The sequence below is a fragment of the Trichoderma ghanense genome (assembly GCF_004382785.1).
Source record: "Trichoderma ghanense strain CCMA-1212 chromosome Unknown scaffold_11, whole genome shotgun sequence".
NCBI classification, from domain to species: domain Eukaryota; kingdom Fungi; phylum Ascomycota; class Sordariomycetes; order Hypocreales; family Hypocreaceae; genus Trichoderma; species Trichoderma ghanense.
Window position 1 is genome coordinate 533,093 of NW_027395674.1, and position 22,111 is coordinate 555,203.

General features: G+C 52.9%; 10 protein-coding genes across 10 annotated transcripts; 4 read left to right on the forward strand and 6 right to left on the reverse strand.

Annotated features, from left to right (window-relative positions):
• Positions 1–2,355: 2,355 nt before the first annotated feature.
• CCMA1212_008165 (uncharacterized protein) lies at positions 2,356–3,588 on the forward strand (the record flags this gene model as incomplete). Its single annotated transcript, XM_073705311.1, has 1 exon — positions 2,356–3,588. The coding sequence occupies one exon, from the start codon at positions 2,356–2,358 to the stop codon at positions 3,586–3,588; it is 1,233 nt and encodes a 410-aa protein (XP_073556047.1).
• A 609-nt stretch (positions 3,589–4,197) lies between these two features.
• CCMA1212_008166 (uncharacterized protein) lies at positions 4,198–5,382 on the forward strand (the record flags this gene model as incomplete). The annotated part of the gene is made up of 2 exons (XM_073705312.1): positions 4,198–4,973; positions 5,034–5,382. The coding sequence occupies 2 exons, from the start codon at positions 4,198–4,200 to the stop codon at positions 5,380–5,382; spliced, it is 1,125 nt and encodes a 374-aa protein (XP_073556046.1).
• A 299-nt stretch (positions 5,383–5,681) lies between these two features.
• Positions 5,682–6,485, reverse strand: CCMA1212_008167 (uncharacterized protein; the record flags this gene model as incomplete). Its single annotated transcript, XM_073705313.1, has 2 exons — positions 5,682–6,365; positions 6,420–6,485. 2 exons carry the CDS (start codon positions 6,483–6,485, stop codon positions 5,682–5,684), a joined length of 750 nt encoding a protein of 249 aa, XP_073556045.1.
• A 954-nt stretch (positions 6,486–7,439) lies between these two features.
• On the reverse strand, positions 7,440–11,480 carry CCMA1212_008168 (uncharacterized protein; the record flags this gene model as incomplete). Its single annotated transcript, XM_073705314.1, has 4 exons — positions 7,440–9,285; positions 9,353–9,965; positions 10,024–10,657; positions 10,791–11,480. 4 exons carry the CDS (start codon positions 11,478–11,480, stop codon positions 7,440–7,442), a joined length of 3,783 nt encoding a protein of 1,260 aa, XP_073556044.1.
• Positions 11,481–12,701: 1,221 nt separating this feature from the next.
• CCMA1212_008169 (uncharacterized protein) lies at positions 12,702–13,856 on the reverse strand (the record flags this gene model as incomplete). Its single annotated transcript, XM_073705315.1, has 1 exon — positions 12,702–13,856. One exon carries the CDS (start codon positions 13,854–13,856, stop codon positions 12,702–12,704), a length of 1,155 nt encoding a protein of 384 aa, XP_073556043.1.
• Positions 13,857–14,369: 513 nt separating this feature from the next.
• On the forward strand, positions 14,370–15,472 carry CCMA1212_008170 (WW domain-containing oxidoreductase; the record flags this gene model as incomplete). Its single annotated transcript, XM_073705316.1, has 2 exons — positions 14,370–14,751; positions 14,829–15,472. 2 exons carry the CDS (start codon positions 14,370–14,372, stop codon positions 15,470–15,472), a joined length of 1,026 nt encoding a protein of 341 aa, XP_073556240.1.
• A 530-nt stretch (positions 15,473–16,002) lies between these two features.
• On the reverse strand, positions 16,003–16,233 carry CCMA1212_008172 (uncharacterized protein; the record flags this gene model as incomplete). The annotated part of the gene is made up of 1 exon (XM_073705317.1): positions 16,003–16,233. One exon carries the CDS (start codon positions 16,231–16,233, stop codon positions 16,003–16,005), a length of 231 nt encoding a protein of 76 aa, XP_073556241.1.
• Positions 16,234–17,536: 1,303 nt separating this feature from the next.
• On the forward strand, positions 17,537–18,559 carry CCMA1212_008173 (NADPH-dependent methylglyoxal reductase GRE2; the record flags this gene model as incomplete). Its single annotated transcript, XM_073705318.1, has 1 exon — positions 17,537–18,559. The coding sequence occupies one exon, from the start codon at positions 17,537–17,539 to the stop codon at positions 18,557–18,559; it is 1,023 nt and encodes a 340-aa protein (XP_073556242.1).
• A 212-nt stretch (positions 18,560–18,771) lies between these two features.
• On the reverse strand, positions 18,772–20,130 carry CCMA1212_008174 (uncharacterized protein; the record flags this gene model as incomplete). Its single annotated transcript, XM_073705319.1, has 1 exon — positions 18,772–20,130. One exon carries the CDS (start codon positions 20,128–20,130, stop codon positions 18,772–18,774), a length of 1,359 nt encoding a protein of 452 aa, XP_073556237.1.
• A 310-nt stretch (positions 20,131–20,440) lies between these two features.
• On the reverse strand, positions 20,441–21,826 carry CCMA1212_008175 (Uncharacterized protein; the record flags this gene model as incomplete). Its single annotated transcript, XM_073705320.1, has 1 exon — positions 20,441–21,826. The coding sequence occupies one exon, from the start codon at positions 21,824–21,826 to the stop codon at positions 20,441–20,443; it is 1,386 nt and encodes a 461-aa protein (XP_073556238.1).
• Positions 21,827–22,111: the final 285 nt, after the last annotated feature.

Below are 22,111 nucleotides of genomic sequence, written 5' to 3' on the forward strand. Positions count from 1 at the left end.
CTACTTAGGCGACACAGCAGAAGTTTGAAATCGCAGCATGGCATCCAGATTTCGGTTTCGACAGGACGTTGTTGACCAGATCAATCACATGAAAAAAATTGCTGGAGAATTATAAGGAAGCAGAGTCGACTCTCATCCGCTGCATTTAAGGGCAAATGGATCAAAAACGGCATAGCAATATGTATTTTTTTTCTTAAGGGGCATCGGCCAAATCGCTCAACGTCTCCTCTCACTCGACGACATTTGAGCTGGGTTTATCAACGACGCCCCTGAAGGCCAAGCGCTGCTCAGCTCTGCGTTACGCTACCCCAGAAGCCTGCGCAACACACAACCATATTGGAATAGCAAAAGACGTGTGCTGGAAGCAATGATCAACGCTTTGGGGTGCCATGAAGCATTTCTGACCTGCCCTGCTGCCGATGTCCAGTGAGAGAGCCATCAAAGGCACATGCCACTCCATCAAGAGTGGCAGCTAGCAATCAGGCTGAGGTTCGGAATCCTATGAAGATTCTGAATAGAAACCCACATATTGTGGCGTACCATCTTGCTCATCGGTTCAAGAACCTTTTGCAGACCGTTATCCTATATCTGAGATACGAATGGCAGGCAAGGGGCAGCACCCATGTCCATGGATTATACTGGACCAGAGGTACTCCCGAAGAAACGCAATGCTGATGAACGAGATGGAATGTCGGGCCTCTGAAATACTTCTGCAAGGTTGTCAAACCTCTTCGAGGCCTGCTCTCATTGAGACACCAGCATTATCTCGGGTGGGGCATACGAAACTGGCTGTAAGCCGCCTCAGTTAAGGATTGTTGCGCAGTGGTGTTGGCTTAACGACGACGACAGCGCAGCTAATGGCTGGTACCAAGTGAAAGTTGCAGCTTTTCCCTCCGGATGCTTTTCATCTAATATCATCACTACCAGTCGCATTGGATGGGGTGATCAGGACTGGAAACTCGTCCTGGCCGATTGTGAGGGACGCTGCAGAAGCAAGCGAGTTATAGTTCCAAGACGACAAGACGGGCGGCAATATCACCGATATGCCTCGAGATGACCTGACCACGAATCTGGCAGGATTGACGGCAGAAGTCCAAGAGTTTGACGACCCTTTCGTCAAACCCGTCCGTTCAGAGAGCGAACCATCCTGGTGAAAAAAAAAGAAATCCATCACGCGGGAGGCGGTGGAGAAAATTATCCAAAGACGCATGTCCGCACTCACAAAAAATCAAAGAAGTTCATGAGCACCCTGGACGAGCACATGGTCGCCGTCCTGGGAAGGATGATGCAGAAGCTGCTAGTTAGGAGTTTTACCTACTAGCTGTGCGGATTGGAGACAGGAGGAAGTTTGGGCCTATGGCTGTTGCAGAGCAGGATCAGGCGTACAAACAAGGCTCCCTCTATCTCACCACAGAAATAGAACATCTTGGAACATGGAGCATTTGAAGACGGATCTGAATGGCTTTTTGAATATATACTCTGGAATGGCATGGTCATGGTAACTTGACTCTCTGCATGATGGGTTGAGGGAGGAAAGCCAACGCTTTGTTGAACGTGAAGAACAGTCTGGCGGTAGCCTCAGTTTCGTCGAGGACGTGTGCTGAGACCAGTAGATGGATAGGGGAGAGTGAGGAGGAGGTGATATCAAGGGTGGATGATGCAGAACCGAAAGAAGCTGGCTACCTATAGTAGTGTGAGTAATGCAGCATCATACTTGCGGTAAACATGAATCTCGCCTACTTTATGAGGAATGAAGAGCTGTTGTGACCCTATTTCTTCTCCGTGGTTTGACCTCGAGTTCGATCATCTACAAGGATCAACCTGGTTCCTCACCTTATGTCGACCAGGCCATGATTAACTTGCACAAATGCACAATGAGACGCAAGGCCGAGTTGGCGAAGAGAATAGACAGAGAAGTGAACAGGTCAACGTCTTCACATGATAACATGATTCACTGCTGCCTGCGTGCGCGTGACGCGGCCCTTGGATTGTTCCGTTGCCAGCTCAACGGCAAGCACGCCTCGGTGCTCCTTCCCTTCTCTGCTCCTAGGGTTCTTCCCTCCACCAATCTTCCTCTCAACTTCTTCCCTCCATCACTTCACTCTGAACAGCGGTCAAATCCTCAGCAGATTCGAGCGGATAGAATCGCCATTGTGTCGATTTGCGCAGCCCTCGCTGGCGTCTTGAGCCCCTCATCGTCTGAAGATATCATTCTTTATACCCGACTTCACAGGATAAAACCGTCTGATCCCATGCGCACGTTTCCTACGCATTAAGGGCCTCCTCCATCTCTTTGAGGACACACTCCCTCTCGTCGCTGCCATGAGCGTCTCATGGCCGGATTCATCGACCAAGATGGACTATCTGGGCAACTCCTATTCTTGCTTGTCCAGCGAGCAGCAATCCCATGTGTACCAGGAGCTACTCAAGAGGTGCCATTCCCTCGACGTCCTACGTCAGGAGCGTGTCATCCTCCCCAACGAACCACTCCCTCCCGGTACTCCCACCAATCCGAGCATCAAAATAAGACAGTACATGAAGTCACCGAAGCACCATGAGTCAATCGCCAAACGAAGGGCAGTAGTCATCGCTTGTGAATACGGCATTGCGGAAAGCCTTCGGAACGAGCCACTGGCCATTTGCATCATGGACTGTCTCACTGGCGAAACGTTAATCACTTCGCTCGTGGCCATCACTCAGCCAATGCTCGACTGGCGCAGCGATATCCATGGCATCGGCTGCGCGCAGATGAATGCCGCCATAGCGAGCGGTCAGTGTCTCCCCGGCTGGAAAGAAGCACGAGAGAAGCTGTTCGACTACATTGATGAAGAGACAATCCTTGTTGGGTATGCCATTCGACTTCCCCTGCAGCTGCTGCGCGTCTTCCACGCAAAAATTATCGACCCCCAAGTCCTTGCAACAGCTGCAATTTTCCCGAAACGAAAACCACTTCTAGCAAAAGGAAGATATAAGTCGCGGCTGCCCCTTATCTGCAAGGATTTTCTCGGAATCACTCTCCGCCAGGGCCTTCATTGGGCAGTCGGCATTCACGATCGGGTCGAGAACGCACTGGCGGCCAGGGAGATTGCATTGAAGTGCATCCAAAAGCCCGCGGAGCTGGAAAACTGGGCGCAGCAGAGGAGAACCGACTTTTGGGGAACGAACCCGACGGCGAGAACTGTTCTCTACGACACCAGCTACAGCGAACAAACAAGAACTGGCTCTTTACCCACCCAGACGCCGACTTCAAGTGCTTCGAATGACAAATACGAGGCTGGGTACAAGGCAGGCTTCGAAAGCGGGTTTCGGATGGGCTACGAACGAGGTCTTGAAAAAGCAAACGAACGACAGAACCACATGTCCAAAACGGAGAAGAATGATTTGGGCGAGCTTCAATGCAACTACCAGCCCAGTACCCAGAAGCTGCTCTCATTTTCCGACGATGAAAGCAATTCTGGCGTCCCGAATGAGACGGCGAGTCCTGATGAGCATGGCGAGACATCAGCAGCAGAAATCGGAGGTCTCCTTGCCCAACTGATGAAGGACCACAAGATCAGGGACATGATTCAGAGAGGGAATCTTGATTAGGGTCAAGAAGCGGTAATGACAAATGGAGAGGCACACGGCGCTACGAGCTTTGTGCAAACTGCGAAGTATGGTGTGCAGGAGGAAACGGCTGGGGAGCTCGTATACCGACAAAGCCCTTGGTCTTGGGGTTACGGGAGTATCTTGACGAGGAAGAACACATGGAATAGGAGAGATCATGCATTGGTGGTAGTGAGGACATCTGAAGCAAGGTGTCTTATGAGAGTGCTGCTCGGGAGAGTTAGACGTTGACAGAGAGTTCACCGATATTGTGGCTGATGAGCAAATCATGATTTGAGCCTTGATGTATTTGCAAAGGTGCCACTTTTCCATTTGCCAGTTGTTCTTGATTAAACCTAGATGCAAGTAGGCAGCTGTTATCACGAGGCAGCAACTGCCACCGGTGCTGCTGGAGGATCGGGTTGAGCAAGCTCAAAACCGCCGCCAACTGTCAACCTGCAACTTCAGAACTTCAACCCTCGGCACCCACATCGCCAGACTGCGACGCGTCCGCAGTCACTCAGCGCGCAGATCAAGCCAGCATCGATACTTTCCATATTTTAACATGATACCTGCGTCTCTCGTTTGCGGAGCAACTCCTAAGGCTATACGATGAAGCTGCACTTTGCAGAACCGACGTTCCCTCCGACGCCTCCCAAGTCCCCCATCCCATGGACCGCCCCCTTCTACACCCCAAGCGTCTCTCATGTCATCAACACCGACTCCAGGCTGTCCATCGACCACCTGCCACCCGAGATCATCTGCATGATCATGGGCAATCTCACGTCGAGGTTCGACCTGCGGAACCTGGGAGCCAGCTCCTTCTACCTCGCGGCGGTGCTCAGCCAGCACAAGGTTTCGATCCTCAAGACGATGCTGGGCAAGATGCTGGACCCGTCCAACCTGGACATCTGCCTGCTGACCATGGGCATCCTGCAAGTCACCCGCAAGGGCGACGACGTCTGGCAGTGCCTGTGGGCTCTCTCGCAGCGCCCGACCCTGGACACGATCCACGACGCCGAGACGCTCTGCAACATGCTCGACCTGACGCTGTACATTGAGTACATGCTGACCATCTACGCGTATCCCAAGCATCCCGACACCTTCTGGAGACGCGGCCTGCGCAAGTACGCCAACCGCTGGCCCGACGGCAACGTGCCCGACGGCTTCGTCGCCATCGACTCCGCGACGAAGCAGGAGCTGCAACAGGTTACCTCCCGGCTCTGGAGCGTGCGAGACGCGGCCCTCGGTAACAGCCCCGACGCGGAGCCCAGAGCCGAGCACTCGGCCGAGCTCATGACGCTGTTCCAGCGCGAGATGTTTTCGGCAGAGCTCAAGCTGCGCTGCGACCTGGTGGCGGAGCTGGGCCACGACGTGCCCGAGTGGATGTGCGAGGAGGCGCCCGGCGACGGCGTGCAGAGCTTCCTCGAGCTGCTCTAGTGCTGCAGCGTGCACGCCATGGCGCGCTGCTGGAACCGCGACGACGGCGAGGTGTGGACGGAGATGAATCGCTCGTCGTGGGCCGAGGGCCGGGCGCTGGGCATCCGCTTCTACATCTGCCTGGCCATGTTCATGCCGCAGTCCGCCAGCGTCGACGACGTTGACGAGATTTGCACCGCCATCGACTCCTTCATGTCGTACTACCGGAACCCCAGCATCTACGGGGAGGCATATCAGTGGTTCTTTGAGTTTCAAGACGCTGCGTGGGACGGCCTGTGGGAGCACACGCGTGAGTTTTGCCGGCAGCTGGATCAGGGGCTTGTGGATGACATTGGCGGAGGGACCGATTACTTTTGAGGTCTTGATCTTGCATCTGTCGCTCATTTTTTGACCTCTTTTGTCTTTTTTTTTTGTTTCAGTTAGCGATGAGCGATGTATACCTTGGATTAACTGAAGGAATAAAGCTGTAATTGTTGCGCTATTGAGCTGCTGTTGTGCTGTGACCTGAGTTGACATTTGTTGCCTACCTACTTTCGAATACCAACCATCTCCAAGAAGCCGTGAAGGACAGCCCTTGAGGAAGCTCAAAGAACAAAAAGAAAGAATACTCCGTCAGAATTGTTGCCCTGACTTGACCACATGTCTAGTTCTCGAGTTCAGTGATCCACCATCGCCATCTTGATGGATCGCTTCCCCATCATGATGCTATCATCGAAGCTCACGTGTCTGCGCCGTTTGCTTCCGCTGTTGCTGACTGGAGAAGGAATTGCCGTACCGTGTCGAGGCGGTCGTCCTTGTTCCCCGTTGTTCGCCATCCCATCGTGGCCAGAGGCTGTAGGTTTCTTCGGAACGGCAATGGGGATGTAGCTCTTCCTTTTGCCTCCCATCTTGGTACCCGCATTTGGGCTCATCTTTGGCATCACCTTGACCTTCATGTTCGCCGTCACCTTTGGAATCATCCTTGGAACAACGTTGGCCGCAACAGCCGGAGTCACCATTGGCGAGGCCTCCGTCATTCCCTGAGGAGGAGTCTCCACAGGAGTTTCCCTAAGAGCGCCCTTGCCCTCCCTTATGATTCCCACAAGGCACCCGTTCCTGCGCCTGCACGACGGGGCAACGACGAATTTCAGCCCGGGCCGCCAGGGCACGAGGACGAGGGAGCCGCGGAACTCGGGGCCGAGGGAGCCGACGGGGCGGTTGGTGGCGGACTCGTAGAAGCGGATCGAGGTCGGGGCGGCGGCGTCGATGCGGATGGCGAGGGCGATGGTGGTGCTTGGGGGGTGGATTTCGGTGTTGGGGGGTGGGGAGGTCCATGTTGGTGGGAGGGGGGGTTTCTGTGTCTGGAGAGGAGGAGGATGTTAGTTTGAAGGGGAGAAATGGATGGGGGGACGGACTTCTTTTTGGCATTTGAGGAGGAGGGTTTCTGTTGATGCGGAGGTTGGGAGGGTGAGGGATGGCATGGCGAGGTTTGTTTGACGTTGGACTTTGTAGATGTTGATGGATCGAGGGATGAGGGAGGTCGATGTTCTTGGTAAGTTAAGGAGAGTGTTGGTGTTGTGAGTTGGGATATGGATTTAGTTGGGTATCAATCATACATGCACCCAACTGTGGTGCTGCTTTATGAGTGCAGCAGTTGATGGAGCGTCAACGCTACAGATCGTTGCATTGGTTGAAGATTGTGGGTTGTCATAGGATCTATGTATGCATATTGAATAGGGGGCGACATGTGAGCGGTAATACGCAGATGCTTCTTATCCAATGGTGGGATTCTACTGACATGTGATGCTTGGATCGATATGCAGGGTGCCATGACTTTGGAGAGGTTCGTTCTCCTCACGATTGACGTGGCATGCCTTATCGATTTGGAGGTGTTTATGCTTGTTGGAGAGGTCCAGGTGGCGGAATATGAGTGGCCCGATTGGGAAGTGTGGCTGTTGTATGCAGCTTCTCATTGGCTCAGTATCTTGCCGCGATATATGGACAATATGAATCTGTAACCAAGTCCTAAGGCAGAAACGAAACCCCGAAGTGAAACGAAACTCCAAAGTGGACAGGACGTTAAATAGTCCTAGGTCTGTTGATGAGTGGCGCTTTCTCAAGATTTGGGAGAAGGAGAACAGTTGGGGAGTTCTGAAGATGAGAATCAGCTTTGTACTGGAACTACTTGGAGATAGCCAAGTTGTCTGTATAATATCCGTAGCCTGCCATGCATACAACGCCTTCAGATAACGTACTTGCTTGAATTCACCCCCAGGTCTTGTAGTATCCCTACCTCGATAGAGCAGAAATCATTGAACACATATCGTATCTTAAGACAACTATAGAGCGTGAAAGTCACGGCATAACTCCCAATCTTTGCGTAAACGTCCAGACTTGTTGCTCATTCGGAGCAAGTTGAATGTCCTCCAAACAATCTAGGGGCGGCCTGTACAGTACTCAATCTGGAATATGAGTTTTTCACCGAGTTCTTCACCCTGGCGCTCAATATCCCACAAGCCAATTCGACCAAGAATCTCTCGACCTACTCCCAATTCCTCACTAAGGTATGCGGCCGTGTGCTTCCAGCATCCAACGGCTCTTTTGTCAAAGAGCCACCGTTCTATGGGATGCTTGCTCCGACGGAGGGCTTCTACGGCTCTCTCCTTACCGACATGGCCAACCATGATCTGTAGCATCTCCTTGCACCCCCAGAACGCTGCAGCTGCCAAGGCACTTCCGTAATGACTTCGGCGATGAATGGCGGTGGGATCTGCACCGGCAGCAAGCAGCATTTGCAAAACTTCTTTCTTTTGTTCTGCATATGTGTCGCCAGAATAGCCGTCAAGCCGAATTTGGCTCGTTACGGCCACAAGCACGCTGTCACAAGGGCCTTTTTCCAAGGCTGGGTTTGGATCAGCGCCAGCGTTGAGGAGTAGCCGGACGGTTTCCACAGACATTTCCCCGGTATATTGATGGAAATCCGCTGCCGCAACAAGAGCACTGCCGTATATGCCGCTTTGCACAGGAGCATTGACATCGGCTCCGGCCCTGAGCAGGATCTCGACTGACTGGTAGTTGCTGGCTGCTGCTGCTGCAATCAGGACATTGGCACATTCTGGACTGCCAATATACTCCTTCTTCAGGTCGACCAAGCCTTGATCAACGAGCCACTGCAGCGCCGCAGGTCGGTACATGGCCGCAGCCTGTGCGGCAGATGGAGATATACCATCTGCAAAGTTGACATCTGCTTTCGCCTCCGTGATAAGGAACTTCAGAATGTCGGCCTCATCGGCAAGGATCGCCTGGATCAATGCCCCCGAGTGCCTTCCCGCAGTTGGATGCTCAATATCGATCAGTTCGCTCAAACGTCTGCACATGGGCATGCATCCTGCCATGACTGCAAGCGCAAGTGAGTTGTCGCCCCATTTATCTTGCAGCAAGGCCATCTCCCCGGTGATTGTGCCTCCCAGCCACCAATCGCGCAAGATATGATAAAGTCCGTAGCGGCACATCGCCAACAGGGGCACATCGCGTCGAATGTAAGCTTGAGCCCATCTTCGATAGCTCTGGCTGCCCTCACCTGGTGACCCAAGGAAGCGCTTGAGAAATATGGCAACATCTAGATCGGCCTCTTCTTTCTCTGCCAATCCCAGCCATCGATCATATCGCGACACATGATCCTTCCAATTTCTGTTGGCATAGTATGCAAAAGCGTTGCGCGCAAACTCTTCGGCCTGTTTCGAGTCTTCCGACTCTTCTGAGTCTTCTGCGTCGTCTGCGTCGTCTGTGTCTTCTGTGTCTTCTGATTCTGCATCTTTTGTGTCATCCGACACATGATTGCTCAAAAAGCTGAGACACACCTTTGAGGCAAAGGCGTCACATTTCCACGTCGTCCACCCTTTCGATTCGAAGAATTCAGCCACAGAGGCATGTGGCAGTATCCACACCCCCTCGACCTCGTCAACCGTCAGGAGGTCTTGACACAGTGATAGTATCTGTTGCTGTGTTTGCTTTTCTTTTCGCAGAATCTTTGGTCCCTGGACAACGTACTGGATGGCTTCCAAAAGAACGTCTGTCTCAAGTGGCCAAGAAGAACATAGTACCCACATGATGGCTCGCTCAGCCAATGCTACGTCCGACTCATCACGCTCTTGTATGTTCTTCCACAGCTGATTATAAGCCCCCATTAAGTCCAGGGGTAGCTTATGAGCCCAACTGTGAATAGCGTCATTCGAAGTGTGATCTTTCAGGCTCCTGACTTGCAAGGAGACCCATCGAAACCTGTGCCACCGTGTTGATCAGAATCCAATCATATGCACGTAGTCCGAGTATTCAATTTGCGACTTACATTCCACAACTCTTCGTCGTGAATACCTCCTTAACCTTGCCTTGAATTTCTGGACTCCGCTGCTCGAAGAACCGGGTTGAGTAGAGATTTGCAGCCAGAAATTTCTCAATGTCTCCTTGCTGATTGCCAGCATCCACAGTAATGATGCTGCTACCCCCAAAGCCTTCTTCCAGAAACTCCCTATCTGGACGGCTTGAGATAAATATCTTGACCGGTCTCTTTGATTTTTCCATCAAGTCGATAAGAACTGTGCCAAGATTGAATGTGCTGATGTCCGACTCGTCCAGGGCGTCAAGAACAATGGTCGTCTTTGAGTATGAGTTGAAGGACTGTAGAATAAGCTCCTTGCAGTCTCGGTAACCCAGTTTCCTCCCCTCCTTCTTTGCCGTCTCGCATGTCTGTATGAGGCTGCTCTGGATCAAGCCAGGCTCATCAAATGCCTTGCCAGCCAGTTGACGAACAAAGCTTCTCAGGACGACCGTTGGGTCCTGCATTGAAAGTCCGGACCGTTTGCAGTAGAAGAACGCGAACCCTTCATCATTGCGTGCCACTTTGAGTGTCTGCTTGACATGGTCAATGACTTTGGAGGTGAGATACGTCTTCCCGGTGCCAACTAAGATGACGTTAGAAGAATAGTCTTGAAAAGTAGGGCGACAGGGATGACTACGTACCGGTTCCTTTTAGGCATAAAGCAGCTGAAGAAGAAGGAATGTCTTGCCAATCACGAAATTCTTTGCTGGCTAGAAGCCACTCACCGGTACCCTCCAGTCTTGTTTCAGTTGCATTGGCGTGGCTTGTCCCAAACATCTCGCTGCTTATAAAGTCCATCAGATCATCTAGCTCCCTCTTCTCAACTTTGGACAGAAGGCTGTCTATCCCCTTGTCGATCCGAGGGAGTGGCGAAGACAGCTGATCCAGCTGTTTCCTGAGGGCATCTATTCCATCCATTGTCTGCTTGGACGATGCAAAAGATCGCGAGGCCTCGCAAATTCGAACTTCTCCATCGAGTCTTTGTTCCTTCTCGGCCAGATTCTTCACGCCACCAGTAGCACCGTCTGGTCGTAGGATTGCCGCTAACGTCTGTCTGGCAACTCCGCTCTCGAATAAAGTATCTGATTTGGCTAACAGCTCTAACGCGGCGACGTAGATCTCGAGAAGCGCATCGTGCAAGTTGAGTATGGCCCCCTCGGCCGTGGTCGCGGTCGTATAAAGAGCCTCGTAGATCTGTCCTCTGCGTACAATTCGCGTGAACCATTGGACTGTTCCGAGAAGAGCGGCCTTTTGCTCTAGGTGTTTGACTGGAATCTAACGCTCGTTAGCTGTTGACCTTCAATACCTATTCAAGTGGATCATAACCCTTGATGGTATCAATACGCAAATCTAGTCTTCCAAAAGTGATGGAATTGCGATACTCCAGAAGAGAGTATGAATTGCCTACCTTCAAAACTGCTTTGGCGACGGCCCACGGTGCGCCGGCCTGTGGCGGTGCGAAAGCGATGGCAGCATCGCCCACCATTGTTATAAAGGCCACAGCATCAGCAACGTATTCGCGGACGATGATCTTCTGGTTCCCAATCTCAAGCTTGAACGGCTCCTCGCTTTGTTCGGATAGCTTATTCCCTTCGACGAGGCTGATAAGCTCTTTGATCTGGTCTCGCGGCTGCGTGACAGATGATTGGAGTCCATGTTTTCTCACCCATTTTTGGGTTTCCTCGTTTGCTTTGGCAAAGGCTTGAGTCCAAAGATCTGATGTCGGCGGCTGTTGAGGCGTGTCAGGAACAGAAGGTTGTTGAGATGTTTCTGGTTCTGATGCCTGAGTCGAACCTGAAGGTAGACCTGATGGCGAGAGGTTCGGAGGAAGCGATACGGTCGATGTGGATTCGCTCGCGGCAGATGGATGATCCGCCAGAGCTGTAGATGGCCTCAGATGTGCAGAAGAAGGCAGAGCGGAAAAACGCAGAGAACTTCTAACCGCGTCTTTAACCGAATGCGAAGTTACATTGTCAGATCCTGGAGAGGCAGCCTGGGCCTGAACTGATGTCGCAGAGGAAGAGGAAGGACGAGACCATGGCCAAATGGATCTCCGAAGTCTGTCCCTCTTTCTTTTCGTAGTCTCTTTGGGGGTCATGGCGAGTTTGCGTTGGCTAGCTTTTGAAGAGAAGCAGAAGTTGCGAAAGGAAGAGGCGTGAGCGAGTTTAATATCATGCTTGGAAAGGGGAACATCTATCTCAGTCAACCAATCTCGCACGAAAGGGCCCAGGCATCACACCAAGAGCCCAAGCATCACACCGAGAGCGGAAGTAATACAAAGTCCCCTCGTCACAAAGGCTGCACTTTATTTCTCGATGTTGTACCCGTGTTCATCATGATATCCCTGTTCTTTTCTTCTTTCGGCAGGCCCCCTTGCAGGCTGAATGCCATTGAAAACCCAATCATGTCCGTGGGATGGGTGACTACGTGGCAATCCGTGATAAGTTCAGTGCCATCGGCGCTCATCCGTCGCAGCCTGGAGCTTCATGTAGCATCACAGCCTTGTGCCTTGGCAGTGGGTGGCAATAATGACCGGCAATTCCACGACGGTTGAAGTGGTCAACTGGTTTTTTTTGGGGTTTTCTTCCTTAAAAGGCAGTTTGCTGGAAGAATCAAATGATATACGTAAACTCGTCCAATTGGGCGCTCCTATTTCTGATATTCTCTTTTCGTTCTGTCACAAGGGATTCTAGACATACGAACTGCATCACAGTCCTAGCTTCTCATCTCTATAGGTATGGATATGCATGTCTCAGGTTACACCACCTCTTACGGTTGCGCCGGCGAATAACTGGAGGGCCTTGTTGACGAGGGATAAGCATGAGGGGAGGGGTTGGGCCGTGAGGGGGCCAATTTGCGGTTATACCCAATATTGCTGCGAGCCTGTTCACCGACGATGAGGGGGGATGGGCGCAACCGAGTGCTAAGTACAGCGGCTGAAGTCTTCGAAGATGTAGATTTGCACAAGAGGAAGCGTTTGACATTCGAGGATTCCGCAGGCCTGATAACCAAGATTCGTCTTCATTGACGAAGCCGCTATGCCACGAAGTCTGTCGCAGTCACCGGCGGCCTGTTATCCCATCGAAGACCACCTGCTGTGCGTCTTTTCCGGTCGATTGACCATGAGGAGCAACTCGATAATTAAAGCTGCGTCGTATTATATCGCGGAGACAAAGTGAGTGCGAGTGAATGTAAGATTCAACCAAAGAATGCATGAAGAATGGAAGTTTCAAGGGGCAAATATGTCATATATACCTTCCGGCCAGGGTTAAAACACAGCTATCCAAAAGCGAGATACACGATCGCAAGCGCTCAGCACTTAAAACGCGAATTTCTCGCCCACAAGCTCCTCACTCTTTGCCCACAACTTCTCTGCCTCACTCCAACTCGTATACCACATCTTAGTGTTCTCGAGAATCTGGCAATCACTCAAGAACACCCCCCTGCCATCCCACTCCCCATCCTCGTCTTCCACCTCTGGCCCCATCTTGGCCAGATCCGCTTCGCTCTGAAGCGGTCGCTTGGCAGGCAACGTCAAAGCCGGATCGACAGCAGCTACCAAAGAAGTGCTAGCTCCGGCGCTCAGCTCCTTGAAAACGAGGCCCCTGCTTTTGAGCATTTCAATTCCCGCCTGGAACTGGTCGCGGGGGACTTCTCGGCTCAGTTCGGTGATGATTACGCCAGGGTGCACAGCGAAGCTTAGTATTCCGTACTTTTCGTAAAGGCGTTCGTTGAGGCCGAGGCTGAACAGGGAGTTTGCGGTCTTTGACTGTCCATAGGCACCCTGGTGGATGTAACTCTCAGCCTTGACGGCCTCTTCGTCCAGTTTGGCCAGTCGGTAGAGACCCGGGTAGTCAGGCTGTTCGGTCAAGGGTAATGTGCCCGTGGGCTTCTCCCAGTTGATGTCGCTCCAGCGAATGGGGCTGTAGTTTGCACCGGTGGAGGAGACGTTGACGACTCGAGTAGCCCCCTTTACGGCACCGGGCTTTTGAGCGGCGGCAATCAGCTTAGGGATGAGCAAGCTGGTAAGAAGAAAATGACCAATGTGGTTTGTTGCAAAATGACGCTCTATGCCGTCCTCATTGAGCTGGCGTGTAGGCACATTCATAATGCCAGCATTATTGACAACGATGTCAATGGTCGGAACATCGTCCCAAGAGTTGACTTTCGCAGCAGCCTCTCTAGCACTCTTCTGCGAGCCCAGATCCAGCTCCAGAAGTCGAGCCTTGGTGTTGGGATACTGCTTTGCCAAGGCGTCGGCGCATTCCTGCAGCTTGGCGGGGGTTCGGCCGGCGATGATGATGAGGGCGGCGCTTTGCGAGGCGAAAGCTTCGGCGGTGGCGTAGCCGAGGCCCTTGAGGTTGACGCCGGTGATGAGGATAGTTTTGCCGGAAATGGCGGAGGGGAAAGCAGCGGCAACGGATAACGCCGTTGTGTGAGGGCCGAATTCTGCGTGTGTGGTTGTGGAAGGCATTTTGAGGGGATTCAGCTGGTTTTTCTTTTCCAGGATTTGACTCCTTCTTTCTTCTTTTCAGCTCAACTGCATCCCCTATATAGTATTCTATTTACGTTCACCCCGAGAAATGAACAACAGTTGTCATGCTTCGTGCTGGGGATCATGCTCTTCTCCGTCGATTCAAGCCAAGTCTATTGCCGGTAAGTCCGTATCCCATGGCCCCGCTTTCGGCCGGGCACGCCAGCAACCGGCCGGATCTCTCGATTTGGCTCACGGCCGGCCTCAGATGCCATGGGAAAGGCTCTAGAGATTTTAGTTTGCCTCAGTGTCGGAAAGTTCCGTCTCTGATGTGCGTGTAATGGGATGTCCAGCATGTGCTATCATATTGCAGTGGAGACCTTGCGGGAGATGGGCGAGGAGGGTCGAATGCTGTTATATCTAGCGGGTGACCCTGCCCGGTATTTTGTGAAAGGCAAATTCACCTTGAGCCCGTATGCTACGCCATCAAGCCATAATCGACCAACCTCAAGCATGTCACCCATTGCCCCATACGCAAACGACCACGGCGACACAAACGGTCCGGGAGACGCCCGTCCCACGGCTCTCAAGATCGTCCGCGATCAAGCCTTGGACGGAAAGCTCAGCGGAAAAGTGATTCTAGTAACCGGGGGCACCTCCGGCATTGGATTTCAGACAGTGCGTGCCTTGCATGTCAATGGTGCGGACGTCTACTTCACGGGTCGAGACGTCCAAAAGGGCAAGGAAGCGGAGCAGGAGCTGAGGCGTGATGGGAAACCGGGAAAGATTGAGTATCTAGAGATGGGCCTGGACTCGCTGCGGAGTGTACGGGAGTTTGCGGCTGAGTTTCTGAGGCGGACGGGTGGTAGAGTCAACATGCTGATTTGCAATGCTGGTGAGTAAAGGCGTCTGACTGATGCCATACAGCTTTGCTCATCATGAGGAATTTTCACTGACTTGGGCATTTCTCAGGCATCCGCGGATACCCTAAGGGACAGACGGAAGATGGCTTCGAGCTGCACTTTGGAACCAATCACCTCGGACACTTTGCTCTCTTTCAGGCTCTCAAAGATGCTTTGATCGCATCAAGCACGCCATCTTTCCATTCTCGCGTTGTCTGCTTGTCAGCATCGGGCCACCGTCAATCAGGCATCCGCTTCCACGACATCAACTTCGACCAGGAGGACGAGTACCAACCTCTACTAGGGTACGCCCAGTCCAAAACGGCCAACATTTACATGGCCTTTGAAATTGAGAGACGGTATGGAGCGAGCGGCGTTCACGGGCTGGCTGTTCATCCCGGTGGGATCCTCGGCACGAGGCTCAATCGGATGACGCCTGAGTCACAGCTCAGCGCCTTGACTAGCGATCCAAGCATTGCACGGAAAATGAAGAGTGCAGAGCAGGGAGCCGCGACTACAGTATGGGCGGCTGTGGCTCCCGAGTGGGCAGAAAAAGGGGGCGTCTTTCTGGAAGACTGCCAGGAGAGCGAGCCTTGGAACGGAGATGCGACTGTTCTGGCACCTGGATATGCGCCGCATATTCATGATGCGGAGAGTGCGGCACGGCTGTGGGACGTCAGCTTGGAAATGACTGGGTCGGATGCTACTGCTTGAAGACATGAATGTATACATGTAAGCTTATTGAATGTCGAATTTCGATGATATGTCCTACAGACACAAGCAATGAGCAAGTGATGCACGAGCTCATCTGCCGCTGATGTGTATGAGGCACGTTAGGACGCACCGTGCCAAGAATCAAGAGGGCTTCCGTAGCTCAGTTGGTTAGAGCTTCGTACTAATACTTCGGCTCCACGCCTAGTGTTGGTAATGCGAAGGTCGCAGGTTCAAGCCCTGCCGGGAGCAAGCTTCCAGTGCCGTCTGATTCTATTTTTTGTCTTTTTGTCTACCGTTTCTTTTTGCGAAAGAAATAAGCAGAGAGTAACAATCATCAACCGACTTCAAACTCCGATCCCGATAGACAATGTCTTCCCGGTTCATACACGCTTGTGGGGAACGGGATCACCTCAACGAACCAGCTTCAGACTTCCAGATGACTTCACCTCTATCTATTCCCGGTCATAACCGTCTATAGCTCGATCTCGGCGACATCTAGGGAGTACTTCATATCAAATACAATAAATCGTCTAGACAGTAATGTTGTAAACCTGGCCAACATAGTGAGGCGGAACCTCGCTGCTAAACAGCGGCACCTTGGCATAAATCTCCTCCCCATGCGCGGCAAACGCCTCCTCAAACTGTTCCGCAGTAGCAAAGTACATGAGCGTGAGCATGCTGTAGGGCGCGTCTAGGCCAAAGGTGGTGATGGTGTAGCCCGTCATGCCAAAGGGCTTGAAGAGGGAGTAGACCAAGGGCATCTGCTGTTAGCTGTAGTAGTCCATGTCAAAGGTCGGGTTGTAGATGGCGTTGTGGATCTGGGGGTAGACGGCCATGGAGAACCAGTCGCCGGTGCTGCCGGCGCAGATGGTCTTTTGGGCGGTGGCCACGTGGGTGAAGAGGGCGGCGGTAGAGGAGAGGCTGGTGGTGATGTATAGGATATTACATTGAAACAAGAGTTTGGAGCTTCATTCTACTTGATGTTGATAATGTATATGTTGATGCTTAGTGGATTTGAAAGACTAGATGGTGTATCAGAGGAGTGACTGTCGCTCTGTTGGGGATTCTTTTTTACAACCGCAACGGCATCAACCTTCTTTTATATTCTCCCTCCGAAGCTGTCACTACCCGATCTCTCATCTGTTCGGCCTCGAAATTCATCATCTTGAAATTTCCACGCAACCTCCATTCCCAGATCGTGTGTGAGTTTCATAATTAGTCCATTAACCTTCCTTGTCCAAAGGTCGAAATAGGAAGCTCCACCCTTCCGCTCTCGATTGCCGAACTTCAAGGCTAGTGACGATACGATCAGCCCCCCGTGCATGCGTTTACCTACATAGTATTACGAATCTTCTGACAATAGACTACTATAGTTGGACAATAGTGTGCAATATTGGCTGGCTTGTACTCAGACCCTTTGCAAGAGTTGAGTCTCCATCCTGCATCGGCGTTAAACAACCCCACTACCACTTACACAGCTCCCTCCTACCATCTCTTCTTGGACATTCAACAAACTTCTGACCACCACAACTACCAGAAGATAGTCCGATAAATCATTAAAACGGCTCTCACCGATGTCATCCGTTTCGCAACGCCACGATACCCTCATTGGCCGCCTCTACAACCTAGAAACTTTCCCGAACGCCGCTACGCGGTTGTCACTCGGACATGCTGACTGGACGAGATCGGGTTTAATGTCAAGCTTATCGCCTAGCCTCACCCAGCTTAACGGTAGTTACCGAAAGCTGTGTAAGTTGGATGGTTTGGCTGCGACAAAGCATCGTTTCTTAAAGTCGAACTCATCGGAGAAGCTGAGGGTCTGGAGTTGGCGTGATGTAGGCGATAGGTGAAGAGTTCGTGGGTCAAGGTCCGAAATTGAAGAAATTATCACCGCCTGCTGAAGATGTGTAAAATGTATATATATCATGAAATTGTTCTTCAATTCCCATCGTCTCAGTCTCAGTTCAACCACAATCAACTCTTCAAACAATTTGCACCAATATCAAAACTACAACACTTCCCCAATAAACCGATACAATCCAAACCCCCATTCCAAAGCCCAAAATGTCTTCCCCCTCCGAGCAAACCCTCCTCATCACCGGCGCAAACGGCTACGTCGCCCTACACATCATCAGCGAAGCCCTCACCCGCGGCTACAACGTCCGCGGCACCGTCCGCTCCGCGTCCTCCGCCTCCAAAGTCCTTCCCGTCTTCGCCTCCCACGGCCCTAGATTCTCCGTAGTCGTCGTCCCTGACCTCACCAACAAGGACCTCTACGCGCCCGCCTTTGCAGACACCCCTGCGCCCGTCACGGGCGTCATCAACGTCGCTGCTCCGTTCTCCTTGAAGGTCGATGATCCTGTTACGGAGCTGTTGGATCCTGCGGTCGAGTCCGCTGTTACTGTCCTTGAGGCGACGAGGAAGTTTGGTCCGAATGTTCGTCGTATCGTAAACACTTCGTCGTTTGCTTGTATTGTCGATCTCTCAAAGGGATACCGTCCCGGATACACATACACCGAGAAAGACTGGAACCCAATGACCCACGAAGAAGCCGCCACGGCAGACAACGCATCGGCATACTGCGCCTCCAAAGCCCTCGCCGAAAAGGCAATGTGGAACTGGGTCGACAAGGAGAAGCCCCCATTCAGTCTGACGGCCATCCAGCCCCCGTGGATCTTCGGCCCTCACCTGACCCCTATTAGGGATGTCTCCCATCTCAACGAGTCGTCCGAAGCAATGTGGCGTCTTGTGGATGCAAAGGAGGTTCCTGCTATCGACTTTGCGGGCTTTGCTGATGTTCGTGTCGTTGCAAAGGCCCATCTCGCGGCCTTTGAGCGTGATGAAGCTGCTGGCGAGCGCTTCCTCTGCGGCCAGGACTTTGACTACCAGACCGCTGTTGATGTCCTGCGAGAGACGATGCCCCAGCTGAGGGACCGTTTGCCGGTGGGAACGCCGGGCGCTGGCAAGACGCAGGATATCTACCACCTTGACGGGAGCAAGGCGGAGCGGATCCTGGGGATCAAGTATACTCCTTTGGAGATCACCCTGAAGGATTCCTTTGAGCAGCTTCTGGCGGCTGAGGCGTGAGCATGCCTCGTTTTTCATGGGCGTGGAGTTTCATAGAAAGGGCTGAATTCCATAAAGGGACGAGTTTTTGCTTGAGTATGTAATTGAGGACAGTCGAGCTGCAAAGTTAATAGGGGTATGTAAAGTGAGGTGGTGTATTCTATTGCATCCGTCTATCCGAGATATGTATATGTATATATCTACTCTTGTACAACTTACATATGAGACGCTCTCTAATGCAGCAAAAGGTCGTATCCGTCCTTGGTGATCCGGACCTCCTCCATGCCGAATCCGTATTTGCGCCGTATAAGTTCAAAGATGATCAGCCCGGCGCTTGTGCTCGGCACCTGGCGGATCGTGTTCCACCAGAAGCCACGGTATAACCACTTGCCCAGCTTCAGCCCCTCCGCCGATGCCTCAGCAGTGCACACTGCCCACGTTTCCTGATATGCGCGGTAGTATGCCCGCAGCATCTTCCACCGCGGCCGGGGCTGATCCGGGTTGGCGACTCGAGATGCGCGAAGCCGTGCAGCTTTTGCGTCTAGTTCCTCTAGATGGTCCCAGTGTTTGACTTGAAAGTGCGTGAGTGGGTGAAGAACGAGCTGTTGCGCAAATGAAGCGCTGATGCCGGCCGCCAAGAGAAACATGGGCTCAATAGCATAGTGTGGCCGAATAAGCTGGATGCCGTCATCTTTTGGTCTATCAGTTGGACGCTTTGTAGCAAGAAGATCGACAATGTCCTCTTCCAAGCCCCCGTAATACCACGTCACAAAGCGGTAATACGCCTGTGCCTTGACATACTCAAACGTGCTGAAGAAGATGGCACAACCAACACTGTCCTTCAGAAACGACAACCCCCATCCTGCGAATATGCCCCGCATTCCAATTTCCCTCAGCTTTTCTGCACTGAACGTCCACATGCTCCGCGTCCGTCCGCTGCCGTCGCTGGGCATCATGTCGCGATGGTCGTAACGCGCCTGCAAGGCGTCCAGCGGTGCCGCCAGGACACTCTGCAGCCCGCCTGCGAGAAAGCCAGCCGTGAACGTGGCCTGCGGCGGCGGCGGAGGATACACACGCTTGCTGGCCTTGGAGCTGTCTTCATGCAGATGGCCGAGGATCTGCAGGTATCCCGTATACAGCACGGCGTTGACGCCAACGTTGGCGATCAGCGGCGGCAGGATCTGGTTCGGCACGATGCCCCAGCCCTCGTGGCGGATGGCCGACGCCAGCACGCCTGGAGTCGTGCTCCTCATCAAGAGCCACGTCTGCCTGAGCGCCGCCCCCAGCTTCGACGGCGACGCATCTTCCGCCACGGCCTGCATCAGCTTCTTCGTCTGCTGCTGGTGGATCGTACGGGCATACGCCAGGTAGTCGACTCTGGTGCGGAAGAAGGACTTTGCCGGGGCGCGGAAGTAGAAGGCGACGAGCTGCGCGCTGAGAGCCCGCACTCCAGCGGCCGAGGCGGCTGTTGCGGCATTGTTTCGAGGGTTGCGATCGGGCAGGTCGACGCCAGGCGGGAGGACGGGGAGGACGCCGGTGGTCGAGTCTGGGAAAGCGGCCAGAGAGGGAGCGTCAGAGCGGCCGGAGGTCATGGCTCTTGCGGCTGTTGCGGCTCATTGTGGGAGAGACGCGGGCGGAGGTGGAGGGTTGCGCGGCTTGGGCATGAAGGGGATGAGAAGAAGAGAGAAGAGAGACGGAGCTGAGGTTGGGAGAAGTCTGCAGGCTGACGTCGAGCTTGCTGACTAAGCCGCGGTTATCAGATCTCGACTTACACGGAGCCTCTCCTCTGCCTTCCTGTACCTTGGAAGGGTACACAGGACTCAGGATATCAGAGAAAAGGGATGATGCTTCTTGTGGTAACCCTATGGTATACTCTGAATATATAAGTTGTATCTCCCTGTCTCACTCAATTATTGTCCGTCCCGGGGCAACGTCCTCCGGCAGCTTCGTCCACCGGCTCTTATACACCCGCCCATTCTTCATCACCGCCAGAACATGCTTCTCCGGCTCATCCAAGATCGTAACGTCGTCGAGCGGATTCCCATTCAAGATGAGCAAATCTGCCGCAAATCCAGACTTGATCTGACCCAAAAAGCCCTCCTGCTTCAACATCCTCGCCGCATTGACAGTCGCCCCTTGGAGAATCTTGACCGCGCTCAGCGCCTGCGCCCGGATCCCAAATTCTTTGCTCTGTTCAATCCATAGCGGCCCCAGAAGATCCGATCCATGGCAAATTGTCACTCCCGCCGCGTCTGCAAGACGCAGAGACTTCAATCCTTGCTCTAAAACCTGGCGGTTCTTCTCGCGATTAGCCGGTGGTAGAAACCCGGCGTATTTGTCCGAGCCCATGGCATGGTACGTGACAAGCGTAGGAGTAAACCAGACATTGTGCTTGGCCATGTACTCCGCCGTTTCTCTGTCAATGAGGTTCCCGTGCTCAATCCCTTTGACGCCATTGTCCACCGCGTGTCTGATGGACCGAGGAGTATACGCATGAGCAGTCACGTAGGTGTTGTAGGTGTCCGCAACCTCGGTGATAGCCCTTATCTCAGCAGCCGTAAACTGGATCTGATCCAACTTGTCGGTTGGAGAAGCAACGCCTCCGCTCGTCATGATCTTGATGAAGTCTGCCCCCGTGCGCAGCTGCTCTCGGGTCGCTTGTATCGCAGCGGGGACGCCATCAACGATGGACGACAGACAACTCGCGGTGCCGCAACAGGCTTCATGGGCGGACCTTGAGTCTCCATGGCCGCCCGTCTGAGAGAGGGCCCTGTTGGCTATGAAAAGCCGAGGGCCGGCATACACATCATCAGCGATCGCCTCCTTCAGAGCGAGTGTTGCACCGCCGGTATCTCTCAGCGAGGTGAAGCCTCGGTAAAGGACCTGTGCAGCCATATAAGGCTGACGGAATTGAGAAACTGCCAAGTCAGGGTGAACAATGCTGGCCGCAAGACCCTCTTCACCGGGCACGGACGATAGATGGGCATGACAGTCGATCAACCCGGGGCTGAGATATTTGCCCGCCAAGTCTACCACAACAGCGTCATCGGAGGACTCGGCGGAGTGAGTGCCAATTGTTTGAATCAGCCCTCCTGATAGTTTGACAGTTTGGTTTGCCATTATTGCCCCGTTCGCTGTGTCAACAACATTTGCATTTTTGAAGATGTATGTCCTCTGTGGCGGCAGCTTCCACGGCTTTATGAGATTCGGCTCCGCCTCGCTCTTTGCGGCAGCAGAAGCTGGAGCAAGCGGCTTCTCGTTCATGATGGGAATTTGAAGCTGGGGCATTTTCATAAATATTGACCGTTGAGTGATGATACGTGAAGATTGAGATTGGATTCAGTACATATACGTAAGGTAGGTAGGCACGAGGGGTTACAACACGACATGGACGAAGTGAGGGGCAGTTCAACTGGTCAACAGGGGTACAGCCGCGGGGATCATGGCAGACATCAACTCCTCCAACCAATGGTTGAATCACCATGTCTTTGGACTCTTTGGAAACGGCAAGGAGTTTGTTGAGATATTCCTAGGCCTCCGCGAGTGAACGATTAAAACACGTAAAAAGCAAAA